Raw genomic sequence first — 17,814 nt, forward strand, 5'->3', positions numbered from 1 at the left:
TTGACTAATTAAAGCAAAAGCAATAAAGGGGCCTGTCAGCAGTAAGAAATAAAATACCGTTCTAATCTAATCATTTTCGCCTGTACAATAATAAATAGATAAATGACTACCAGCATCAGCAACCTGCAACCCAATTTCTATTTCTTACCCTCCCCCTTCTAGTACGCACTGGGTGACTGTATGTGCCACGAATTGTTTAATCCCCCCCAGAATAAATTTCTACGTACGCCACTGAGTGATGTAGGTAATTTCGATTATAAATAATCCTGAAAACTCAATTGGTCTTGTTTCATTGAATTCTTCAGCTGCAAAACTGGTAGGAAATTGCAATATGCATAGTCTTAACAACTATTCAAAATGATAACCTCGTTATAGAAATGAGAATAGAACGAAAGTTAATGCAGGGTGCAAAAAACCTTTTGCTTCTAACCTCACCTTTCGGTATAATTGCTATCTACTCAGTTCAGACTGACGAAGGAATGGTCGAGAGACATCGCTGTCACAACAATGAGACCTATAGCTAAAAAATCTTTGTAACTAATAAAATTGGTTGAGAAGATATGGGTGCCGTCGCCACTCGTCAAGGGGCTAAATTCAGAAAAGGAAGTAGGTACGATGCTGTTTATTCTTTTAGAAAAGTATTTTCATTCAATTATACCTACTTTGTGTAAGCCAAAGTAGACTCTCCCTTTGTAATATTGGTAGAATTAACGATATATAAATGTAATATAAATTTCGGTGGATAATATGGCGAGTAAAGATAAATTGAATGCTTATAAATATTATTTGCGTTTATCCGGAATTGATCCTAAATTTCTGCAGGATTCTGCAAACAATTTTTAGCGCATTTTTGCAAATTTATTTGTAAAAAGGTAGCTTTTAATCTTATTTGGGTGGCTGGCTGGCTGACAGTAAATGCGAATGTTTGTAAAGCGGATGAATTTAAATGTTGTTCATCTTTCACGCAGCTATGAGTGTAGGTTTGAACAGAATTGGAAAACTGACTACTTGCTCTAGAAATAGGTCCACAAAGTTCACCGTTTATTGGTTCATTAGACTCAGAAGTGATACACCGTTAGCCAATGCGTATTATGCAAATAATTTGGGCTAGCAAGTAATCCACGTTACAAAGTCATTTTTTTTATATTTCAAAGGAAGCTGAACAGACGACAATGCATGAATAGATAATTATTGTCATTAAAGAAACGGTCACGCACATCAGTCCTTGTCGATATCGTGTACGTCGGCGATTACGTTGGCAACGTACCCTTTACCTTGACTTCGTTCCTCCATTGCTGTCTAAACGTTACATACAGTATGATGCCAAGGCAATTGGTTACAAAGTACTTACAACATATTCGATGATGGCGTCACTTGTCGATGGTTCTGTTGCGCCATACATCGGGTTATCGAAAGATTTGTCCAAGCTGACCATTGAGGCTGCAATCGAAACTCCCTCGTTGTCAAATTTTCTGAAAAACGGCGTCTTCTGACCAAGCAGTTGCTGTGTTATCGATAATCTGCAAAGCTCTGAGTTTGGGATCGGTAATGTAGGTATGTACCTACAGTTCGAAAGTTCTTAGTTTGCACAACGTTGTCAGTGGTGCGCCGTGATCACTTGTTCAGAAGACGATAAGCCCGACTGTTTGAATTTTAAATACAACAAACAAATGTTTAAAGTTGAATTTTTCGTTACCCTTTAGAGAAATGTCCAAAAATTATCATTTGAGAAATTTTATGACACAATTAATGGGTAATTGCAATGTTATTAGAAAGCCGATTGTTCTCGAACGCATCGACTTATATGCGCAACACCAGGCAAACCAATAACTTCAGTACTGTACACTAACCGCGAGCGAAGATCGTAATCCCTCAGCGGACCGACGTACAGAACGTAGAGACCGAAGAAAACCGCAACGGTGCCAATTAAAGTACCAAATACAATCACTACAGCGGTGGTACCCTTTGATTCTTCGGGTAGGCTATATCCGGATGACACCAAAACGGCATCTTTCAGTTTGTATTTATCCAAATCTGGGAAACATCATAAGAATTTACATCAGCGCGAGAATGATCTCACCTTTCATGAGCGTTGCATGAAACTCTTCAGCTTGTTTTTGGCTTCGTTCCGTGTATGTGTATTTTTCGGCGAAAACCACTTGCACCTTTTGTCTCCCTTTGATCGCTATTTTGCTCGCATGGATATCGACCCGGTCTCCCCTTGGCAGACGTTGTCTAAACGTTTCCAATGAGAAAGTAGGAGCGACTTCGACAGTGACGATTCCGCCACAGATATCTTGGCAAAATCCCACTGGCCGAATGGGTTGGAAACAACCCGGTGACGGCTTCTTGGGTACGTGGTCGCAGATCCATTCCTCAATTTCCGCACTGGGATGGCAATTGCAGCCATTCTTTGCCGCGCAAACTTTTGGTTCGATATTAATGGACGATTCCACCAGCATCTGAAATTCTTCAATGCCGTAGTCCGTTTGAAGAAAATTCTGCCATTGCGTCTGGCTGAGCTTAACGCTATTAAGTTCAATTGAGTTGACCGAAACTGGCACCTCGGGGTAGTAGACGGCTACCGTGTTCTGGAAGACAACATCATCGTGCTCACACGGCACCCTTTCCACATCGGGCACTGCCACATTGTCACCCGATTCCCAATTCTCTGGATCCAACCAGTGCTTCGGCACGATTTCTTTGACGCGCACACCTGTAAGCCATCCCTCAAACTGGGGGCAGCTGAAAAGATACTTACATTGCTTTGTGTCGAATAGTTCAATGTATCCTCCATTTTGTATCTCCAGTTCGCCCATCAGTGGAAGTGTCACTTCGGATGCCACCAGTCTTGTTACGCTGCCGATCGATCCGAGAATTTCCGGAAAGAAGAACCCGTTACAGTCCAAAGATCCGGCCGCATTTTCCCAGTGTGTCGGATTTAGAATGTCGTTATTGAATTTCCACGTCTTCTTAGCGCTCAAAGTAGGTACTAAAGCAATAAGAAACGTTAATCTATTTCTCTATCGTATTAAATATATGTATAGTATTAATACTAATAATTAATTATTATTTAAATTAATTTAATACAAGTTCATTATGGTCTCCTACATATTTACTATGTTTGCATGTAGAATAGGTTAGGTAGTATGTTTTGTAAGCTATATGTATGGAAGAACACCTGGTGGCGATGTGCCCTTAAGTGAACTTCGCCTTTTAGATTTACATCTAATAAAGACGTTATTATTATGATTATATTATGATTATATAAGGGACAGCAGTGTCAAAACTTTCGCCAATCGATTTCTATGAGGATCAAGGATCAGTGCTATTGAATATCAGCCGGATCAAAAGTCTGGTTTCCGAATACGAGCGAAGTGGCAAAAAATTCACCTACTTTAAATCGTATGCGCGATACTTCGTATCTTGTTCAAAAAAAATAAGTACCAGTATAGGTACTTAAAATGTGGTATCATCACGTCAAAAGCACAATTACTTTCAATATAATTTTGTATGTGCATAGATTAATTTAATCTATGGTATGTGTAAAGTTATTGCTTAAAGTTTGCAATCGTACGTCATTAACAATTCTGCATAACCTCGGCTGTCAATTCCTATTTACTTTAAACCTTATTTTTAACTTTGTCCTGAATAATACAAGTGGAAACAATATAATAATTATGAAAAGAAATTGCCAGGTGGCACACATATCAACTACGGCACAGCTTACTTACGGAAAAAACTATTAAACATAAATAACCACCACAATGCCGGCATTCTTCACTTCGGCACAATTTAGCGAGGAATGCAATTCGATCGACTGAAAGGGGGCGGTTTCGTTATCAAATTCAGTGGTCAGTTATTAGATATGATTCAGCGATTGCCTTTCGACTAAACTTTTTTAACGCCTAATGAGTGAAACCTCCTAATATTAATTGCGTATACACGATTTTTGATCTCATCTTGTAATTTCAGGATCTATGGTCGCGCTATTTGCTTAATTTCCATAATGCGCACGAATTGATTAGGTAATCGTTTCTTGGCTATAAAAGGATATTTAATTTGAAGTCATCGATTATTTCTAATGAACGGAGAGTTACAGATCTAAAAAGTTTTGCCAAAATCATACTACTAAATGTACATCATCCAAACAAGTTAAAAAAAAGTAATTGTAAACGATTTACAAAAAGCACATTTCGACTTGCATACATTTGTAAGATGCAACTTCTGTTAAAATTTTGTAAAAATCCGACCACAAATAACGAGACAAATAAGAAAGTTAGCGTTGCACATGTGCAATACATGTTTTACGTGCTGCTTCAATTTCAATTAAATACGAAGGATCCTACCCTAAAATTTGAGAAGAATTGGTTAAACAAATCACGAATGTGGGTCTCCGCAGTACAATACAAATTATCGCTTCTCTGGTAAATTCTCGTTTCGATTAATTCGTTCCCGTAGAATTCTTTAATAGACGGAGTGTCAGTCGAGTAGAAGATGTTGCGAAACTGTTTTGAAATACGTCGAGCAATAAAGTTATTGTTGGACGGAATGGTGGGAAATTTGGAAGCATGCGAAAGGTACACAACTGATGTTATGGTCTCATCTCATTTACATACGGAATGGAAGGTAGTTTTTTAAGTGATGCGAATTCTGCCTTTAAAAAACATGCAGAATTGGGTTTTGGGGCGGTGCTGAAGCAATTCCTAATGTTAAATATAATTTTACCAGAGATGTATTCACTAATAAAACTGAAGGTTTAAGATCACGAACTCGCAAGAATGTTTCCCGATCTTGTTTTTCAACGGATATCCGACGTAACTTGCGCTCCACAACGCATGTTAGGAAAAACGACTTATTATTTACGAGTAGGTATGGGTAAAATCATTGTTCAATGCGCTTTGGATTGGATTATTTCTAGCAGAAATGGAAACAACAAGTACGATGGTAGTGTTTGCTTTTGCTTACATGTGCTACTGAGCCAGGAGTGGAATTCTTATTATCGCACTTCTGAAGTACTCAAAGGTTTGAACTACACCGACAACAGGGCCAGAGAAACATAAACGAGAAAGATTTACGGATGGTAATGCAGAAAACGACACCTCTCTATTTTCCCCTTTTAGCATACGAAAACGGAAATATTTTAAATACAATTGTACTAAAATACAAACCATCTTTTACAGTTTAACAATTTGGACACCAAGGCGACCAACCGGCCATAGCTGTACTATTAACCAATTTCAGACTTATGTCCATTCTGATTCTGAATTCTGATTTATTATTGTAAAGATTTAAAGGGTAGACCAATTTTATGTAAATTTCAACTTTTTAGTGATCGTATTTAGATTGTGTCCGAAATAGATAAGAAAAAGTGTACAGAAGATAAATTATAAAGGAAAGGTTCTATCTTCTACGACAATAAAATTGTTAGATAGTATCATTGACTAATACCCCCAAGAATACCCCCCAATATTAGTCAATGATAGTGTGTTAGTTAGTGTGATGTAACAATAAATGAGTAAAGATGTTCAAAATTTTGTAAAAATTGAAAAATAAAATTGTAAAAAACCTATCCCATATTATTTTAAGATTGGCAATATTTACAACAGCAGTATCTGACGAACCATAACATCAGATGCTCGGAAGCTGCTAAGTTCCTTGGTCTCACGTTTGATAGATCCCTTACTTGGAGAACTCATTTAGAGCACTTGAAGACTAAATGCGTCAACAGTCTCAACATACTTAAAGTATTAGCGCATACCAAGTGGGGTGCAGATGCTAACTGCCTTATTCGAATTTATCAAGCGCTCATAAGATCCCAAATGGATTATGGTAGCATTGCCTATTCGTCGGCACGTAAAACGTTACTGACAATATTAGATCCTGTGCAGCATGCTGCTATAAGGTATTGTATAGGAGCATTTCCTACGAGTCCGGTAGCCAGCTTACATTGCGAATCTGGAATTTCACCACTTGATACGAGAAGAAAACAGTTAACTTACTGTTACATGGCTAAACTACTGTCATTACCCCGTTACCCTAATAGCATAATTTTCAGTGTGGATAAAAATGCTTATAGAATGCGACCTACTATTACTAGACCAGCAAGTGTGAGGTTTTATGAGGATATTCAATTGCAAGGTATCGCTCTTCCGGAAATACTGGAAAACACTACACAAGAGTTTGCACCGTGGATGACTCCTGCAGTCGAAATAAGAACGGAACTTGCGAAATACAAAAAGTCAACTACAAACAGTAACACTTATATACAGAAATTCCAAGATATATGTAATGAATATCCTTCGTATGAAATCATCTATACTGACGGGTCTAGAACGGAGAGTGGTGTTGGAAGTGCGATGGTGATTGGAGAAGAGTCCTATGAATGGAGTTTATGTTCGTGGTCCTCAATTCGCTTTGCCGAACAATATGCGCTGTGGCAGGCGTTGTTATATTGCTCCATCGGCGATAGACAAAATGTTATCATCGTCACAGATTGTATGGAAGCAGTGAATGGGATCTCTGAAATATATCCTGTTGATGCGATGACGAAAAGATGCCAGTCCATTCTCAAGTTCTTAAATGGAAAAGAGGCTATAATTATTATTATATGGGTACCAAGTCATATTGGTATACCTGGAAACGATCAAGCAGACCATGCTGCATGCCAGGCTGCGTTAAGTAATCACATTGATGTTAACCTTATACATCCGTTGGACTTAGGAGAATACCTGAAAAAGAAAAACCGGTTAATGTGGCAACAAAAATGGGCTGAAAGTAACACTCACCTGACCCGAATAAAACCAGATGTACGGAAACTCTATGTGTTAGACCAGGCCACTAGGGAAGAAAATGTAAAAATGCACCGACTGCGAATAGGGCATGCGCAGATAACGCACCAACACATTCTTAAGGGTGAGATTGCCCGACAGTGCGAACGATGTGGGACTGCTGTAACCATTCGGCACATAATTCAGGAATGCCCCATGTATAACAACGAAAGGGCGCTGCATAGTTTAAATCGAGAATATGTCGAAAACTTCTGTGCAACGATAAATGCAAAAAGTACCCTAAGTTTTCTAAGAGAAATAGGTATATACAGACAGATCTAAAGTGTAGTGAGAGATTTGGGGGCGCCCTAATTGGGGTAATATGACCATAGCAGTTAATGCCCTCAAAAAAAAAAAAAAAAAAAAAAAAAAAAAAAAAAAAAAAAAAAAACAGCAGTATGAGAAAAATTGTCTCACATTTTGAGATTACTGTTTACTGGTACCACAATTTTCACTAATTTTTAGCTGAGGAGAACCGCGAACCTGATTATTAACATTAATTTGTAATAAGGTATTCCGACAAGTATAATATAAACTAAGCGCATTCCTACTTATACATTAAATAAACGACACTTCCATGAATATACCTTTGGTCGGGCATACTCCTTTTACATCTGAATAGCCTTTTTCGTGTCGACCTCCGATTAAGCATCGACTACCTTTGACATCATAGTTTTGTGTGTTTTGATATTCACATTAAAGAATATTTATTCACCGAGACCTTATGAATTATGAACTCTTCAACTTTCTCAAGGATAAAAAGAGTATCAAAACGAAGGAAGAACATATGCATAATCATCCAATAGAACAGCAGGGCTGCAAAAATGGTACAACTATAATGAGAATATGAGTAAAATAGAAGTTTGTAGTTCAATTTCTAATAAAAACAACTCTACATTTTAAAAAAACCAATTAATGGTAAGTTAATGCTTGCAAACCTAGGCTGTTTTGTTTTTTGAGGCTTATTAGACGGTATCTTATCCAATAAACTATGACCGTGGGATACACCTCAACACTCTCTGCATGTCACGCAATGGAACGAATCCATTTGGGTAGGAATACAAACAGTACAGCCCTAAAATTTCACATATCCCAATTCCCATTAATTAGTTAATCAGGAATGCTCAAACATTGCCGCCATTTAAATCGAGTTGCGGTTTCGCGATGCACTTTTAATTGATTCCGCTACAATTGTTTGATCATGAATCCCTATATAAGGTGGCCGCCAATGTATAATAAAATTTCTTTAATTGGCATCAAATTAATTGTTATATGCATTGTCGTCTATTTCTTGATTAAGGCCGAGATCGTTTTGCTTTGTTGCAAGTCGATTAAGATAAACACATAAACCGAAAATGGTAATTTTTAACGTCCTTAATTGCTATGCAGATTCGAAATAGTTTTAGTTACTGCTACGTTCTTGATTGCGTCGTACTGTTGAATACGAAACATCTAATTGCGAATCTTTACTCCAGTTCAGATCCAAGAGTAGTCTTGATGTGAGCGTTTTTTTGGGCTACTGCCAAAACCTGTTTTGATATTGCGGGCACCATTAATGTGCCAGTAGTAGCGCCAATATATTATGTAACGTTTACTGTTTACGTTTGGATAAGATTGATTGTAAGGCTCCCCCATGTTTGTGTGCTATATTTATGACGTACCTACAGCTTCCTGCTTTTGGACATAGCGGAATAGGTAAGTCACACTTATTCTTATACCATTGTGTATGATACCTACTACTCTATTTTTGTAATGAGGTATTTATTTCAAAATTAACAAGGTAGGTTATGAGTAGGTACAATCAGATCTATCACATAAGATGTTTCCAAAAGCGTTGCTTCAGACTGGCGTAAGTAACTATGAGAATCTTTACGACATTACTACTTATGCTTGCCGCACATCTTTTTATAAAGATAAGAGAAAGAAGACAATTATTTAAACTTAAAATTTGAGATCTGATCCGAAAATGGTTCAATCAATCTTCCAAATTGTGGGTTAACTACCAACACATTTTGGTGCAAATTTAGGTACCTACCTACCTACTCTGTACCTAATAAAATAATTTGAATTTGAGTATTGACAAACATTGTCATACTCGTATGAGTAATATTGAGTCAAAATATTGATAATTCGAAATGATTCGATGAGATGGAAAATAATAAACGAGGAACAAAATGGTTTTGAAAACTAAAAGCAAATCGGTCACCAATACGGAAATGACTTAGGTTAACAAACATTTAGCGTTATTTTTTAATGTGGGTCGGTATGCCGTGCTGAGCTTACTCATTTGTACCTAATGTATAAGAAAAAAGGTACCGTTTGATAAATTCGATTTGCTATTATAATAGCGATGAATTAATTTTTAGATCAGATCATTAGCGGGAATTTTAATTATGTTAACATATGGTATCCAATGTTTTTTTTTGTGAATGCAAATCCCGACGTGTGTACTGTTTATTTTTTTTTTGTTAAGTGACTATAAGAATTGATGTAATTGACGACTTGTTACTTATTGATGCGAAAAGTTAATAACAGTTGTAATAGAGGTAAAGTTTACTTATTTCAATGCATACATTTGATGGTGGGTCTATGTTCAAGGTCGCTTCGTTTTACGCTCAAAATGTAATATTTTGTGCTACCTACTACAATTTCTAATATTTCTACAGATTGAGGTTCTGGTAGGACTTTAAACGACCCCGAACGCTCTTTAAATTTAAGTTATGACACCCAGCCTTAAGATTAAAGCTGCAAACACTACGACTTAGAACTTAACTTATCACGACATCAAAATGCAATTTTCAAGTAAACTATACATTATCGCAATCTCATCATTTTTCCAAAACAAATTGCGTGAACTCAATCACTGATGCACTTATTCCTCAACTTTGTATAAGTATAACCATAATGAAGTGTAGGGAAAATAGTGTATTTTCTTATAGCTTTCTTTGTGTGCTAATTATATAGGTATCCGAAAGGTTCATTTATTAATTTGGCTTAATAGTAAGTAGTCGAATTTTACTGTTTCTGGCAGAAACAGTATCATTTCTGATCTCGTTCGTTTTTCTGTTATGCAGACGAACGTCGAGCAACTACAGCTACTTTAACCTACTTACGAACCAACCCCATTTTATTACCTACTTAGGGAAATATTTACTTCTATATAAGATATTTTTTTAAATTTCAGCATGTAAGTAGGTACATACCTACTACAACCGTTGGCGGTAGCGCCTAATGTACCTCAGTCACAAATAATTTAACGCAATTACTTCCGATTTGAGAACAAAAAAACTCGATTTTCTCTTTGCGTTCCACTCCACTATCACTCAAATTTGTAAATTATAATTATTGTGATATATGGTAATAAATAAAGCACACAATATAATTGTGGCATTCACTTTCATTCATTTGGAAATAAATAATTGAGGCCAATTTTCTAAATATAATGACTGACTCAGGCGCATTAATCGCCAGCAGTCTCGACGGACCAAATTTCAGTTGGTGACGTCGACCTTGCGACAGGGGAAGAATGAAGATCTAAGTCGAAAGTCCACTTTCAGCGATCACCAGGCGAGAATATTTAATTGCAAAAAATTAGAGGTTACGACACGATTTAATCATAATTGTGTCTTCCTAATGAAAGTATTTCATTTCAATTTAGAAATCCATCGCGTTAACAAACGATAATTAAGTGAAGCTGTTCTTAATTTGTTTCATCAACTTTCATTCGATTAGCCGGCCCGTTCGGACCTTTGGGCACCGATTGCCCTAATTTTTTCAGGCCGTTTGTCTTTGTGTATGTTGCGTCATTCATTGCAAGTTTAAAATGATGCTCTCAATTCCGAATGCAGAATCGTTAGGTAAATGTCAAGTGAATGTTACACGAGAGGAATCGTCTTCCTTTCTAAATGCGTTTTAGCGTCTTTGCTATGAGACGGGGAAACAATTAACACGAAAGTACTTCCTTGAATAAGGCACTGTCACTTGGTTTTAGTTGGTTTGACGACTTGGCGACGCGCTTGTATTTTACTGCAACTCTCAACTTATAGGTTCTCAGTCCCTAGACGTCTATCGATCGATGTATGATGTATGTCATTTATACCTAAACATCTCGGTCTAGGGGCTCTTTGTTTTGAAGCTTTGAATTTCGACTACTTTTTTTTTAAATATTGTATCTTAGAATACTAAACGTTGATGTGTTGTGTGGGTTCTTTAATAATGGGGGTGAACAAAGAGCTTTTTTAAAATATTGTTCTCTAAGTACGTATCTTTGATCCAATGTTGATGATTTACTTCATATTTAAACTCTTAACTAGCCACCCTCCTAAACAATCCTGTGATGCGCCAACTTTATTATATATTTCCGTATCCCTTTGGTTTAATAAGAAGTGAGATTTATTGCTTAAGTTTCCAATTTTCAGAAATTCTGTCCTCGTCTCCTGTTATTTTATAGATTCTCGAATTTCGAAGTTTATTGGCTAGTTATATAGACCTGATGAACTTTCATATCGTGCCATTTAATTTGCTTCCGTTTCAACACAAATTTAATCTAGGTACTTCCGAGCATTTGGCGTAAGCCCCTAATAAGAAAATAAAATAAAAATGTTGATTTTAGTTGTGGATTAAACATTTCATCATACGCCCAGATCAAAATTTACTTTGAACGTTAGTTTTTCTAATTTTATTCCTTTTTTTTTAATATGTTATCATAACGCAAATCTCGACGCACACCATCCACACTATTTGATAAGGTTATATAAATGTAGTGTTCAAATGTGACAAACACATTTGATTAATTCACAGCTGCAATTGTCTCCTTGACCTTTTACTATTTCTTATGTAGAACTATGTAAACACTTAACATACGTGATTAGTTCATGCATTTTTTGCATGAAGTAGTGACGTTCTCTAGAATATATTAAAACGGTATTGATCAACCCAATAAAGATGACCATCAATAGATTCTCTATTTACTATGTAGGTAAATGTACGAAAAACTCCATTTTGAGCCCAGGTGGATTCAACCGCTTGATGAATAAGGCAGGCAAATGACTATTTAATTACAGTGCGTGTCCAAGTTAATAACCCGTCTCTAATATTGATGAACAATTCTGATTAATCAATAGTTATTTGTAACTTCCTCATCAACGAATGTGGCGTGCTGCGTGCAAACGGGAGCTATCTATATAATTAAATGTATACATTGAGAAATGTGTTGATATGATAGTCATTCTGTTCGAGAAGAAAGGAAAAACTCTGTGAGCAACGGTACCGCATATATAAGCTGATTGCCAATGAGGAAGTCTGCACTTAAACTAGGCAAGAAGTTGAGATTCGCATGTTTTACATACGACGCATATGCGGTCGTCATTTATATTCAGGCGAACGTTTAGAAAACGAGAAAAACATAATATACTCAGACTAAAAGTTACCTTCCCGTTCCTCTCTAATGCATACGACGATCGTTGATTGTTGAGAGATCAATTTTGATGGGACGACAAGAAAAAAGGAAAGTATTTGGCTCACAATGTTCATATGTGCCAAAAAGTAAAATAATATTTCGATTATGCAACTTCCCTGCCTAAAATAGTATTCAAAAGAAACAATAAGCAACATTTTTATCGGTTGGTGAAAATTAGCGCATTTATTGTGGACCCACCTGCTAGTGTTTATCGTGGTTTAACGTATATCTAATATCATTGTATATACACCTATACAATGGTAATATTCATTTTTCGCTATACTTCCCAGCTTACCATTTCTGTTGAGAACCACTAGATTTGTGGTTGATATTTTTATATCCCTTTTGTACACCAATTTAGCGTTTTAAAAATCCATCGTGATTATAAATCGATCTAACAAGTGTATAATTTATTTATTGAAGTAAACAGGCTAGTTTGTAGCTATAATTCACAAGAGATCCATGTTATAAGTTTATAACGGGAGATCAAAAAAGGATTGACGTGGAGCCGCTTTTGAAAGTTCCAATTAAATACGATGTCCCATGTAAGCAAAAATTCCAAAGGTGACTCGACAGCAACTCTTTTTTGATCGCATATACATATATGTATAGTTCTGCACAAACAAACAAAAATCTAAATGTTCCATTTCGAGACATCATGAAGACTGCTTGAGGTTAGTTTACCGACAGTTTCGAGTATTGCAAAATTAAAAAATTTAAATTATGACCCAATTCTTGTTTCATTAATATAAAAACCATGCAGGTCGCAATTAATCGGGTTTTACTGCCCAACCAGGCGTTACGACCGACTAATTGTACGCGATTAATAATTGTGGCACCTTGCGCTACATTAAAAATCTATATGAAGGAGGAATAATTTAATTGTAATTACAGTTCGATGCGAGGAAATTCCTAACAGGATTTTGAACCATCCAACCTTGCAAGGTCATCGAGCACCTTTAAAAAAGTATAACGTGAAAGAAAGTGGACGCCCTGCGACCGTCAATTATCGTAATTAGTGTTATATCCCACATTCCTTTTTTATTGGCGATACGGTGATCGTACATGTAGTTTTCGGGGAAGGTCTTAGACGACACTACTATTACCTAGTAGTGGAGTAGAGATCTGAATGTGAATAGAGGATCTGGTATACTCGGGCGCCTTTGGATAACAATAAATTGTGTATGCCAGTGGCGCTGGTCCACCGGAAATGTAATTTCTTGTCGGCGTGTAGTAATGAGAGTTATTTGTTCGAGATAAAAATATTGACCTTTAGGTCAAAATGCCACTTAGATAAGCGGGAAAACAGTAAAGTTCGTCATAAAATTTGTTTCAATTGCGAGGATCACTGACCAGGGCGGTATCGAGTAGGTACCAATTTTTTGTTGTTTTGTGAGTTTTGTGTGGTACTGACCTGTGATATTGAACATAATACGTGCCTTTGCTTATCGTGTTACGCTTCGACTTCGTTTTTTCTAATAATATAGTCGCCTTGTACCTACCTTTTTATAAAATATTGGTTGTAGTATCTTGAGGCCCATAATGAGGGTAAGATTTAGTTGTATTACTAGTTCCAGTTTGAGTTTCTAAATAGTATTGTGGTAGTCGGAAATGCAAGACTCTTTTCCACCAATTTTCCGCCAAAAAGAAAAACTTGTTGCTTTTTATCATACGGTTCGGAAATGCGAATAGTTTTGTATCATAGATCGCGCTTAGTAAAATGGAAAACATCCCGTTTTAAATACCATCATTGTAGGTAACAAGAAGTATAAAAATACACAAAACGATACAAACAGCTTTAGAGATTTGAATTAAACAAATATAAACCATACATACCAATAAATACTTATATATTTTTCTCAATATTTTAAATTTTAATATCACGAGGGTCTCCGGACACTCGGGGTCTCGCTCGGGGTATTCCATGATGTGCTGAGATTTATTTGGTTGTTTCTGTATTGGTCCTTTAATTAAAGTACTGGTTATTCACGACACGACCAGATTATCATTACGTAATATTCCTTCTATGATTACTAAATCTTCTTCTGCTAGTCTACTCAAAACATTAATTAAAATGGGTAATCTATACGTCCTAATCATCAAAATATTTCGCTTCTTTGGTGCTGATGTGCGACTCAGCCCATGTCACCTTCGAAAGCAGGCCAGTTTCTTAACTGGTTTCTCTAGCAAACATATTTTTCTTAGTTACATATCGCAGAATCCCATCAGATTCGGAAGAATTTGCAACCTATATCGTCATTGTAAAAATTTTCCCTTAAATGATGCAGGTATCGCCATTATGTCCCATTCTAGATGTTTTGATTTGAGTAAGATTCAAGTATTCACAGAACCGCCTTCCCTCACCTCGCTACTAACGATAGAGTTGCAACTTTTTAAGAGTATGGGTTTATGCTAAGTGGGTTGAGTAAGATCTGGACTACAATGGATTCTTTGTTTCAGATCTACATCAAGTATAGAATGAATTGCTGCTCCGGTGGAAAGGGCCCTGGTGGTGGACGTTTCATAACTCGAGTACTAGGCCTTTTCCTTTTGTGGGGCCTAGTCATCTTCGCCATCATACAACTGAAGAGTATACCACTGGAGGTACACGTACCGCATCTAAACAGCCGCTTACTACTTCAGAAACGTTTGGATCCACTGACCCGACATGCGGACTCGACTACCGAAGCGATCGACGAAGAGCCTTTCATTGACAAAAGTCCGAGTTTATCCGAAGATATGCTTGTTGACGACATACAAAAGCGAATGCCTAACTTTCCCATCGCCTACTGGAACAAGAACAAGAATAAACCCATGGGCTTTAACAACACGTGCGCGCGTTTCCCTAGCATGTTTGATTTGGAGTTTAACAATATATACTGGCAGACGCTGAGGACTACAAACGGAACCTTTCAGTTATTCGGCGCGTACCTCGACTCCAGACCCAATAATCGTCTGGGACCCACCGTACGAATCTTAGGCATGATAGATCGAATAGAGCCTACCGTGCCGACGTACTGCCAGTTTTGGTTCGACGGCAAAAAGGAACCGGTAATTGCGAAAAACTTTGAATACAAGTACATCTGGTACAAAAAATGGGGCAACTACAAACAGGGAATATACCAACCCTACCTCATAGCCTGTGTAATTCCCGCCGAGTATAGGAATGCAGTACCTGAATCGATTTCGCTTGTCGAAAAGGCCTGTGATAATTCTACCAATAATCTGAGGGTTATTTACAATAAACCGAAGGAGAAGAAAGATTTCGCAGTATGCGTTAAGGGGTTAGACTTTCTACACGAAGACCTGTCTGTTAGGCTCGTCGAGTGGATTGAGCTGCTCAATCTGCTAGGTGCAGATAAGATCTTCTTCTACGAGCTGCAGGTGCATCCGAATATAAGTAAGGTGCTCAAATACTACGAGAAGGAGGGGAAGGTAAAGGTTACACCGATAAACCTCGCGGGTGGGCAGCCCAACGGCCCTTCATTTCAACATCTTTACTTGACAAAGAAAACCAATCATAAAAGACAGAATGAGGTGATCCCATACAACGATTGCTTCTATAAACATATGTACGAATACAAATACATAGCGCTGCTTGACATTGACGAGGTGATCATGCCTGTAGATGGAACTTCGTGGAAGGAGCTGATGGCACGTGTGCTACCCAAGGCCTTAAAGATAAACAAAGAGGAGAGGGCTTCCTATAACGTTCGCAACGTATATTTCTTAGACGATTTGCTGCATAACCACGGCTGGTTTAAAGAAATTCCTCGATATATGCACATGCTGCAACACGTCTACCGCGCGAAGAATTTCACGAAACCAGGCCAGTACGTTAAGTGCTTCCATAATACAGAAAAAGTTCTCATTTTACACAACCATTACCCTCTCGCCTGCCTGGGAAGCGGTTGTACTTCCTACCCGATTGACACGACTGACGCCCAACTTCACCACTATCGCGCCGATTGTGTCAAAACTTTGAAGAAGAGCTGCGAGGATTTTAAGAAGAACAGCGTAATGGACGTAACGATATGGAAGTTTAAACAACCGTTAGTTGCGAGAGTATCGACCGCCCTTAGGACTTTAGGCTATTTCACCGTGGGCAGAAAATTCGAAGATCGCAGATGATAAATCAACTGCACTTTATTGGTGCTTGGGTGCTTGAAAATGACTGATGTGTGCTAATAGTTTCGCGAATGAAATGGATGTTCCTTAAAATGAAACTCTTCTTAAATAACCGTTCCTGTATTATATTATTTTTAAGGTATTTATTTTTATCTGTTTATTGTGATATCGATTAGTGGTTTACAATCCCGATGGAGCTTTGAATTTAATTTGCTCAATTATTTTACGATGATAGGTGTGAAAGGCGCTTGGGCGAGACGGGTCCAGTCACTTTTGCCATCTGTTACGAATGTAACTAGTTTATTTCTCAAATTTTAGCCATTATACAATTAAGAAGTGCCTTTTTAGTTTTAGGTACATGTATTATATTGTGATTATATTTGTTTTACTTTTACGACTACAACAGTGGTCAAAGTTATTTGTTGTGATAATTAGGGTGTGCTATAGGGGAATAAGTAAATATTGCTGGTATTATTGCAGACATTGTGAGCAATGTACATTGTACAGATGGTACGCAAGGCTACAATTGTCACATAATAAGAGATACGTTATGTTAGGTACAGAATGACATTACCTTTATGGAGTTAAAGATATCTGGAAGGTGTTAAAATGTCGCATACTTACACCGTGCGGGATGCAGTGCAAACCAATGTTGCTACAGGGCTGCAACCTGCAACAATGCCACAAAACAGTAAAAAGAACGGGCAGTGGGTCGAATAGAAATAGCTTCCTCTTGTAAGTCTGCCCTAAGCACTAAACTGTATCACTATAAAACGTTAGGTTTTAAATTATGTAGTATATGTACATATAGGTATTAAATACTTAACCTTTTTTTTACCTTTGTCATAAAAATCTAAAAAGAATTTATCATGTGACCTTAGACACGTGCGTTACTATTTTTTATACGAGTACTTAAATGATCATTGAAGTACATCCTATATAGGTGTAATATTATTAGAAACATTTGAGTTAAAGTTTATCGAAATATTTTGACCAATGAGATCGTAATCACAAGGACGGGACCAATACTGGTATGGACAACATGTTCAATGACAATACGCTGTTAAGCATTTGCTCACTGTATCACAAAAAAATAGATTTTAAATACGTATAGCAATCTTTTCCTATAATGTACATAATATATACAGAATGTGAAGGGGATACTATTAGATTTTATAGCGGTGTATTTAGTTCTTTGTAAATTGACGGCTTTCAGGTTTTTTTAAAATTACCTTTAATTTGTTCCGCTTTTATTACATTTTCTAAACGGAATTTTATTGGAACACAAAAATGCAAAACTTTGCTCATTTAATTGTTAATCGTTATCTTCGATAACAACAAAGTTACCCATACAATCGCACTCGAATATCCTGTGTGCATTATTTTAAACCTTGAAAA

The 17,814-nt window shown here is 37.0% G+C and overlaps 2 protein-coding genes across 5 annotated transcripts in view; one reads left to right on the plus strand and one right to left on the minus strand.

The window, feature by feature from the left end:
* Window positions 1-17,247, plus strand: part of LOC116160403 — a 36,868-nt gene extending 19,621 nt beyond the window's left edge. Inside the window, exons 1-2 of one of the 3 annotated variants that reach the window (XM_031473588.1) lie at window positions 8,211-8,525; window positions 14,749-17,247. In XM_031473588.1, coding sequence (XP_031329448.1) covers window positions 14,767-16,419 — 1,653 coding nt within the window. In that variant the 5' untranslated portion in view covers window positions 8,211-8,525; window positions 14,749-14,766 and the 3' untranslated portion in view covers window positions 16,420-17,247. Of the gene's footprint in view, window positions 1-8,210; window positions 8,526-13,813; window positions 13,837-14,748 lie in introns of those variants that run through there. The other 2 variants (XM_031473586.1, XM_031473587.1) reach the window with 2 other exon arrangements.
* On the minus strand, window positions 1,013-17,159 carry LOC116160404 (protein amnionless). Of its 2 annotated transcripts, none has more exons than XM_031473590.1 (6): window positions 17,041-17,159; window positions 2,762-2,992; window positions 2,081-2,716; window positions 1,851-2,034; window positions 1,352-1,520; window positions 1,013-1,299 (listed from the first exon to the last, which is right to left on the minus strand). In XM_031473590.1, exons 2-6 carry the CDS (start codon window positions 2,817-2,819, stop codon window positions 1,219-1,221), a joined length of 1,128 nt encoding a protein of 375 aa, XP_031329450.1. In that variant the 5' UTR covers window positions 2,820-2,992; window positions 17,041-17,159; the 3' UTR covers window positions 1,013-1,218. The 2 variants fall into 2 exon arrangements, with proteins under 2 accessions (XP_031329450.1, XP_031329449.1); XM_031473589.1 differs by lacking the exon at window positions 17,041-17,159 and adding an exon at window positions 3,735-3,871.
* Window positions 17,248-17,814: the final 567 nt, after the last annotated feature.

This window comes from Photinus pyralis, unplaced genomic scaffold, assembly GCF_008802855.1.
Source record: "Photinus pyralis isolate 1611_PpyrPB1 unplaced genomic scaffold, Ppyr1.3 Ppyr1.4_LG1, whole genome shotgun sequence".
NCBI lineage: Eukaryota > Metazoa > Arthropoda > Insecta > Coleoptera > Lampyridae > Photinus > Photinus pyralis.